We start from the raw sequence: 8640 nt of genomic DNA, 5'->3' as shown, positions 1-8640 counted from the left end.
TGGGAATGTCACTTTATTTGGATTTGGTTCGTGGGGTGCGGGTCTCAGAACAAACTAGAAGGCCTTACATAGGCAGCTGGGCCCAGCCAGCTGGGCTCCTGACCCAGGACCTCATTCTGGCCTGTCCCCCCAAAACATAGCCTCCACTTTCTCTCCCTTCTCCAGAGGAGTCTCCTCCACCCCCACAGGAGCTGTGGACAGGCCCTGCAGCCCTAGGGAAGGAGGAAGCGTCCTACAAGTAGACACTAAGGCACAGCGCGGCCCAGGGGTCATAAGGGCTCTTCTGGCGGTGGCGTCTGCTGGGGCTTCCAGCTGGGCGGGGGCTCCACGCAACCACTGACCATCCAGAAGTAGTTTGGGTGCACCTGGCCCTGCACGGCCTCGCTAACCATCAATTCCCCATCCACTGCAAACACACCTTTCCCATCCTTGGGCTCCAAGCGGAAGGCGACCACGGGCACATATACCAAGTAGGGGCATTCATACTCCATATGCCTGCCCTTCTCCATGGCCAGGAAGAGGCGCAGCAGCATGGCGCGAGACACTCCCGCCCGCACGTAGAACAGATGCATGACGCCAGCTGCACAGCGGCCCATGGGTGCAGCAAACATCTCACTGCCCAGGTGCGAGTGCAGCAGTGCCAGGACTAGCACAAAGTCCTCGTCGGGCACCACTGTCCAGTGAGAGGGCACTGGCTCCTCCAGTGGCACAAGGTGTGCATCTACCGGGCCCTGCTGGACCACAACGGGGGAGGCAGGTGTCTTGGAACCGACTCTTCCTACAGGGAGGTAGGCCAGTCGGCCACGGTAGGTGCGCAGGGCTGCCAGACGCAGGAAGGTGCCCAGAGTGAAGCGCATCTCCCCCAGACGCCGATACTTCTCACTCTCTAGGTCCACATCAGCAATGAAGCCCCAGGCCAGGCTGAGCACAGAGAAGAGGCGCAGCCCCGAAGCCGTGTGCAGAGACAGCAGGTTCATGGGCGACAGCAGCCGGCGGCACAGCAATAGCGTGCAGTTGGTCAGGAGGTCTTCATTGGTGACCTGCTCATAACTGCAGGGGGAAACCGTCAGATGAGGCAGGACAGGAGCCCCCATGTATCCCCCGCTTCCTCCTCCCGGGGAGTGGGAGCTGGCAAAGCGCCATGTGGTCCCTGGGGAGTTGGCAGGACTGGTAGGTGGCAGATGGAGCAAATGGAAGCAGTCAGCTGGGGTCACCAGGAGAGGGCCCCAGGACTAAGGGAGAAGGGGAAATGGAAATGATCTCAGCCTGTGGGAGCTTAGACAAGAAAACCCCCGCGGTAGAGGAGCACAGACGGGAAACAGGCCCACTCTGGCCCTGGGCTCTCACCCAGCATAATGGTTCAAGGAAGCTGCCAGCGCGTTGCCAGAGCCTGCTGGGAGGCTACACAGGGGCTTCTGGATGGCGGTCTCCCAGTCAGGCCGCTCCATGAGCCCGTTCACCACCTGTTGAAGCACACGTGGCCTCAGCCTGGGACGCACCGCGCCAAGCCCCAGGCCTAGCCGCGCAGTGCGGTCCTCACCTCGTGCATCAGCCCGTCTCCAGACATGACCACCAGAGCGTCCCAGCGGCCCAGCTCCTCCGACCGCACCAGCTCCCGCGCGTGGTTCCGCCGCTCTGCAGGGAGACCGGCAGCTATCAGGACTGGGGGGTCCCCTGCCAGGGGATGCTCCCGAAACCCCCTCCGAGAGGTACTCACCAGTGAGCATCAGCGTGAAGGAGATTTCAGCCTCAGCCAAAAGGGGCTGCACGTGACTCCGGAAGAGCTGCAAGGCCTTGCCCTTGCCGCCGCGCGGGTTCAGCAGCACCAGCACGCGGCAGGGCCGCGGGAGCACGCCCCGGGGGCCGCCCGCTGAGAAAACAAAACCAAAGAGGCCACGTCCGCAACCGACCACTAGGGGGCCACGGGTAACAATGGGGCACTAGTGTGGGAACTTGGTGCCCGCAACACCCCGGTAATTGACCCTGGCCAGAAGAGCGGCCTTTGCTGGGAGACCTGGGGTGGGGACGCGGCGCCCCTGCCACCCCCTTCCTTGGCTCAGATTCGGCCGGCTTCTGGCCTCGTGAGGGATAATGTTTCTCCCGATCGTCCACAGCCCCTTTCGTCCAGCTGGGCGTTCCATCATTCCTGGCGAGGAACAGGAATCCCCCTACAGCCCTTCCCAGCAGGAACCCCACAAACCTGGATCCATAACCTCGACCCGCGGCTCCCGCTGCCAGGGGGTCCCTGGCGCTGTGGGGGCGCTGCCCGTGGCGGCGGCTCCTGCCTTCAGCTCCTTATCGGTGCTGCCCAGGCGGGCGTCGCAGGGCCGGCTGTGGGGCTCGCCTTCCCCGCCCGGAGCCGTGGCTGTAGGAGCACCGGCGTCATTCCCTGCGGCGGCTGGACCTGAGGGAGAGAAGACAGCGCTGGCGGAGTCCGGGGCCGCAGCTGCCAGAGGTGGGGAGCGCCCGACTAAATCCCGGGACCACGCGCGGGGAGCCAGGTTCCCGGGAAGTCCAGAGAGCTGAGGTCCGGTGTCTCCGAGGGCGCCCCCGCCGTGTGACTAAGCCTACAATCCCTGAGAAGGGCGCCTGCTCCGGGGCTTTCTCCCTGGGGCTTGGGGTTCGGTTCCGGCCCGACGGATGAGTCAGAGCCCCGTGGCTCCCTCCGACGGACTAGCTCCTCACCCCTCGGGGCTGCCAGGGGGAGGGGAGTCCAGCTGCGTAAAAATCCCAGAACTTGAGCGGACATTGCTGGGCACGAAGTTCTGGGAGAGGATCCCTGCCCCAGCCATCCAGGTTGCCGTGTCCCCTGCCCGGAGCTCCAGAGCGGTGGGAGCCGCGGCGCGCGCCTCTCAGGGCCCCGCTCCGTTGCGACGCGCGCGGCGCTCGTGGGAGCCGCTCCCGGGTCGCGCCAGTGCCAAGCCCGAACCGGGCCACCAGCTGCCGCCTGCTCTCGCCCAAGCGACAAGTGGCCCAGTTCCCGGGGCCCCGCGAGGGCGGGCCGCACAGGAGCCACGAGCGGCGCGAAGGCAGGGTGGGCGGCCCTACCCAGTCGGTCCGGTTTGCTGGGGAGGCGCCACCGCCGTTCCCTACAGTGGCCTGGGGCGGAACGCAGCTCGTCCCAAGCTCAGCCCACGTCTGAGGGACTGGAGCGCCCCGCTGGAGCAGACTCCCCGGCCTCGCTCCCTCCGGCCTCAAACTTTTCGCTCAACTTCGCAGCCGGCGCCGCGGAGCGGGGAGGGCACTGAGCCTCGGCGCCGGCCTGGCTCCGCCCCGCGCTCCCGGGGGTGGAACCTGAGCCCGGCGCGGCCTCGGCCTCTGCCCGCCTCCGGCCTCGGCCTCTGCCCGCCTCCGGCCTCAGCGCGCCGCCTGCGGCACGGCCCGCGCCCACGGCCGGGCCACGAGCTGGTTCCCGCCCGAGTCCCAGGAAGCGGCAAGCGCGCCCCCGCCGCTCGTCCTAGGCGTCTGGCTAGAAGGCGGCGCCGCGACCTGGCCGGGTGAGCTGAGGCGGCAGGCCGCGAGGCGCGGAGTCCCGGGCCCGGCCGCGAGCGCAGTGTCTGGGGCGCGCGAAAGCGACCGCGCAGCGCAGACGGAGACGCGGGCTCCGCGCGAACTCGTGTCGGAGCGAGCGCCGGGCGCGCGCGGTTCCGCTCTCCCGGGGGACCCTTGGTTTCACCTCGACGCCACGACCTCGCCCCCGCGGGTGCTGTCGGCGCCGGGATGCAGCGCCCCTTTTGCGCGCTCTGCCCTAGCCCACCCGAAATTCGAGGCCCGCACGCCACCCGGGGCGCCTCTCCAGGCCGGGGCGTCTCGCCCCGCCGCCCACCAGCTTCCCTCTTTCTTCCTCCCCCGCGCTCCCACGGAGGTTATTTTTAACTTCCCGACGCTGCAGCTGGGCTACCGAGCCTGAGGCCGCCTAGCGCGCTGTCCCGGGTAGAGCAGGCGACAGGCCGGGGGCTCCGAGCCGGAGAGGAGGCTTGACAGTGTAGATGGGCCTGGGGGACCCTATCGGGATTGGAAAGCCAAGCATGTGGTACGTGCCCCCCGCCCCCTCTGGCTCAGCGTGAAGAAGGGGCGCCGGAAACGCGCTCAGAAGTTGTCACTTCTTTGGAGACCAGTAGGGACGCGTTTGTCAGTGTGTTTGTGATACACTTATCGCGGCAAGCCACAGAACGTGTCCGCGAGCACCTCGAGTTAGATCCCTGGGGGGTTACGGCGGAGACGGAGGAAGAAGTTGCCAAGGCCCATTGGTGACCTGCCCAGGTAGGGCCAGAGTTAGGAGAAACCAAGCCCCTGCGGGAGGCTGCGGGGCTCGCGCGCCCCCGCCGGCCCCACCCGCCCCCGCACACCTTTCTCATCGCTTCTTAAAGTGGAGAAGAGGCAGGTCCAGGAGGAGCACGCAGCCAATTAGCCGGGCGGCGCCCTGAACTCCGGCACGCCTCCGCGGTGTCTTCTCTTCCGGAGGACCCAGGCAGCTCGGCCCCGTTTCCCAACACTTGGGGGGTCAGACGGGCGGGACCCGAGAGTCCCCGGGCGGGTCGGGGGCACAGGCTGGGACGCGGGGTCCCTAGGGCCGCAGCTCCGCGCGCGTATCGGCGGGTGCGCCTTCGCCTTGCGCGGCGCCCGGGCAGTCCCCGCTGGGTCCACAGCGTCCCGAGCGCGTTCCGGGAAGGTGACTCAGCGACGCGCTCAGGGGTCGAAAAACTCCGAGAAACAGGAACGAGGGGAGGGAGCAGGGGCGTCATCCCCGACTCCTGGCGTCGCGGCGCGTGTCGGAATGATGGGTCCTGCACCTCCAAGCCCCCCACCCCCTTGCTCCAGGAATCCGGCGCGGGCGGGGGAGAGAGCCCTGCAGCCGCAGTGCCGCGGTCATGCGCTGCGGGGACGCGAGCGGCGGCTGTGGGAGGAGGGGGCTCCGCGCGGGAGCCCAGGACCAGATCCGTCCGCCCCTCCCGTCTCCTCTGCCTTCTTCCCCTCCTCTTCCTCCAGCGAGGGACTTTGGTGCCTAGAAAACGCGAATCGGAGGCTGTGCTCCCCGAGATCTCAGCCTTCGAGGGGACTGGCTGCGGAGATTAGCTGGGGCAGCCTTCCCCTTCTGCTCCCCGCCCCGGAGAGCATTTCCACCAAATCTGAAAAGCTCTGTCATTAGCCATAGAGTCTGAAGAGGGGAAACTGAGGCACAGGGAAGCACTGTGAGTTCGTGGTGATAAAGCCCACCTGGTTCAGGGTCCCCCCCTTTTTTTTCCTCCTGGGGCCCCAGAAAGGTCGGATCCTGCGCCTCCAGGCCCACTACCACCAGCCTTGAGTCCGCGGAGCGGGCGGGGGCGGGGTTGACTGCAAACTGAGTTGGCAAGGGGAGGCGGGGCACGGGCTTTTTATCCAACAGCCTCCGGGCCCCAGCTCCCCTCCTGGCTCTGGAAGGCCCCGCGGGAGGGAGGCGAAGGGCAAAGCCCTCTGGCCCCGGTTCCAGGCCGCACAATGGGTCCTCTGTCCTCCCTGGCGCCTAACCCCCTGCCCCCCTCACCTCCAAGGCCTTTGCCCCCCTCATTCTTGTCATTCACTTCCCCCAACCCAGGCTGCCTTTCTCCAGACCCCTTTCCCCTTCTCCCTTTCTAAATAATTTGATCCTATCTCCAGAAACTCCCCCAGCTGCATCCCTACTCAGAGAGGCAGGATTGGCCAAGAGCAAGATGGTTCCCCTTCCCACGGTTGCGGGTGGGGGGGCGGGCACTTGGATCTCTCAAGCTGCCAGCTTGGCCCGTTTCCCACTGTACTTTACTTCCTTTTTAAAAAAAGAAAAAAGGACAAGGCGGGGAGGAGTTGAGGGGGCCTGAAACCCTGAGAGGTGAAGAGGCTTGCACAAGCCTCCAACCAGTTCCCCACAAAGCAGAGAAGCAAACCTGTGAGCCCAGACCCCACGCTGAGAAGCCAAGTCCAGCCAGAGCTCCCCTCTGGGCCTCTCTGTATCCCAGGCTATTTCTCCCTGAAGGGCAGGTATCTGGGGATCTGGTGCCTGGTGGATTGCTTGCCGCAGAGCTGTGGAGTCTCCCTGAGGAGGAAGCAGCAGGCCGGGCGCAGTGGCTCACTCCTGTAATCCTAGCACTTTGGGAGGCCGACGTGGGTGGATCACCTGAGATCGGGGGTTGGAGACCAGCCTGACCAACGTGGAGAAACCCGTCTCAAACCCCGTCTCTACACCGGGTGTGGTGGCGCATACCTGTAGTCCCAGCTACTTGGGAGGCTGAGGCAGGAGAATTGCTTGAACCCAGGAGGCAGAGGTTGTGGTGAGCTGAGATCGTCCCATTGCACTCCAGCCTGGGTGACAGGGCGAAACTCCATCTCAAAAAAAAAAAGAAAGAAAGAGGAAGCAGCTCCAAGCCCTCCCCAGGCTTCATCCTGAGTCTGGAAACAGCTGAGCAGCCGCTGTGCTCAGCAAGGCCCACCGTGGGCCTGGGAACAGGCCTGGGCCGGCAGAGAGGTCTGATTTGATCACCAACCCAGAGCTTGGCTTGCAGGTAATCTGCCTCACAGGTGGGAGACTTTTTCTAACTTCCCCAGCCTCCCCTTCCTTGTGGGCAGCCTCCCCAGGGAGACACACCTGAGAACCCCCTTTTTTCTTTTCCCGAGAAAGAAAGCAGGCATTCACCTGGCCTGGTCCCAGCTCTCCAGAAACTTGGAGTCAAGGCTGCCAGATGGCAAATTACTTGCTTTTATGAGGAGAGGATTCCTGCCATCTCACCCTTCCCTGAAGCTACCTTCCCTAGGAGATTTCAGCTCCCTAATTGCATGGCCTCAAGGTCTTCCTTGACCTCAACTTCTTTCCCTTTTTTTTTTTTTTGAGACAGAGTCTCGCTCTGTTGCCCCAGGCTGAGGCTGGAGTGCAGTGGCGTGATCTTGGCTCACTGCAACCTCTGCCTCCCGGTTTCAAGCAATACTCTTGCCTCAGCCTCCCGAATAGCTGTGATTACAAGTGTGAGCCACTGCACCTAGCTAATTTTTGTATTTTTAGTAGAGTTTGTGTTTCACATGTTGGCCAAGCTGGTCTCAAACTCCTGACCTCAAGTGATCTGCCTGCCTCGGCCTCCCAAAGTGCTGGGGTTATAGGCATGAGCCACCACTCCGGTTTTTCCCTTTTTATGGTACTTTACTGCCTAGGGGGTTGCAAGGACCAGGGAAGGGGGAGGTTCTATCTCACAAGCTCTTTGAGCTTAGGGGCCGGGCACGGTGGCTCACATCTGTAATCCCAGCACTTTGGGAGGCCAAGGCGGGTGATCATGAGGTCAGGAGATTTGAGACCATCCTGGCCAACATGGTGAAACCCCCATCTCTACTGAAAATACAAAAATTAGCTGGGCGTTGTGGTGCATGCCTGTAATCCCAGCTACTTGGGAGGCTGAGGCAGGAGAATCGCTTGGACCCGGGAGGCGAAGGTTGCAGTGAGCTGAGATGGTGCCACTGCACTCCTGCCTGGGGACAGAGCAAGACTATGTCTCAAAAAAAAAAAAAAGCTTAGGGCTGGTTGGGCGCAGTGGCTCACGCCCGTAATCCCAGCACTTTGGGAGGCTGAGGCGGGTGGATCACGAGGTCAGGAATTTGAGACCAGCCTGGCCAAGATGATGAAACCCCATCTCTACTAAAAATACAAAAATTAGTCGGACGCGGTGGCAGGTGCCTGTAGTCCCAGCTGCTCAGGAGGCTGAGACAGGAGAATTGCTTGAACCCAAGAGGGAGCCGAGATTGCACCACTGTACTCCAGCCTGGGCAACAGAGCAAGACTCCCTCTCAAAAAAAGAAAAAGAAAAAAAAAGCTTAGCACTGCCCCCACATGGCTTTCCATTCTCAGTTTCCTAGATGTCATTTCCAGGTCGACCATACCAGGCATTGGGGTGGAGGGGATGCCACATGCCACACGTGGCCACATGTGGAGATCCAGAGGACCAGACTGGTCATGCGAGATTCTTGGCTGCTTGCAGGGAGTGTGTGCTTTGCCCGAGTTTCTGTTTCTCCCCAGTGGTTTGACTACTATGAATGTATGGTGGGGTGACCCTAGTTCTATCCCTTGGGTGGTCTCCTTGTCCTTGTCATCCTTGCTGAGGCTGGGGACCCAGGTCTCTTCTGGGCCTCTGGGCTCTGCCTGTCACATGCCCTCACCTCCAGGCTGCTGACTGTGGCTGCAATTCAGGGTGATTCTCTTCAGAGCCCTCTCAAGGTGGTGACCTGCAGCCCTACCCACTCCATTTGTCTCAGCTGCCTGCCCAGCATCTATAGGCATTTGTATTAGTGTCCTGGTGGCGTAGACAACAGAAATTGACTGTCTCACAGTTTTGGAGGTTGGGAAGTCTACGATCACGGTGTTGGCAGGGTTGGTTCCTTCTGAGGCTGTGACTCTGTCCCAGGCCTGTGTCCTGGTGGTTTGCCAACAGCCTTTGGTCATCCGTGTCTTGCTGCTGCGTTGTCCCCGTCTCTGCCTTCACCTTCAGAGGGCCCTCTCCCTGGGAAAGAGTTGGAACTTTTTCTGTAGGGCCCATGGGCCTGTTCTTTTTCTGCTACAAATGACTCGGAGGGAAAACCAGTGAGTTATTAGGGCCCTAGTGTGAATCAGTGTTTCATGTTTTATTTATTTATTTATTTATTTGAAAC

The 8640-nt window shown here is 62.4% G+C and overlaps 1 protein-coding gene across 2 annotated transcripts; it reads right to left on the bottom strand.

The window, feature by feature from the left end:
• Positions 1–6606, bottom strand: SPHK1 (sphingosine kinase 1). 2 transcript variants are annotated; one of them, XM_034942938.4, is made up of 6 exons: positions 4350–6606; positions 2201–2404; positions 1718–1870; positions 1541–1635; positions 1348–1463; positions 1–1050 (listed from the first exon to the last, which is right to left on the bottom strand). In XM_034942938.4, the coding sequence occupies exons 2-6, from the start codon at positions 2208–2210 to the stop codon at positions 270–272; spliced, it is 1155 nt and encodes a 384-aa protein (XP_034798829.1). In that variant the 5' UTR covers positions 2211–2404; positions 4350–6606; the 3' UTR covers positions 1–269. The 2 variants fall into 2 exon arrangements, with proteins under 2 accessions (XP_034798829.1, XP_003813287.2); XM_003813239.5 differs by lacking the exon at positions 4350–6606 and adding an exon at positions 2686–3303.
• Positions 6607–8640: the final 2034 nt, after the last annotated feature.

This window comes from Pan paniscus, chromosome 19 (assembly GCF_029289425.2).
Source record: "Pan paniscus chromosome 19, NHGRI_mPanPan1-v2.0_pri, whole genome shotgun sequence".
Taxonomy (NCBI): Eukaryota; Metazoa; Chordata; class Mammalia; order Primates; family Hominidae; genus Pan; species Pan paniscus.
Note: the sequence above shows the minus strand (reverse complement) of the source record. Positions and strands in the feature narration are given on the sequence as shown.

Excerpts from the sequence above, each read along its gene's own strand:
- SPHK1 (XM_003813239.5), bottom strand. The coding sequence starts at position 2,749 with ATGTCCGCTCAAGTTCTGGGATTTTTACGCAGCTGGACTCCCCTCCCC. Across the intron at positions 1,871-2,200 it reads GGTCGAGGTTATGGATCCAG|CGGGCGGCCCCCGGGGCGTG; the intron begins GTTTGTGGGGTT and ends TTGTTTTCTCAG. Across the intron at positions 1,051-1,347 it reads TCCTTGAACCATTATGCTGG|TTATGAGCAGGTCACCAATG; the intron begins GTGAGAGCCCAG and ends TTCCCCCTGCAG.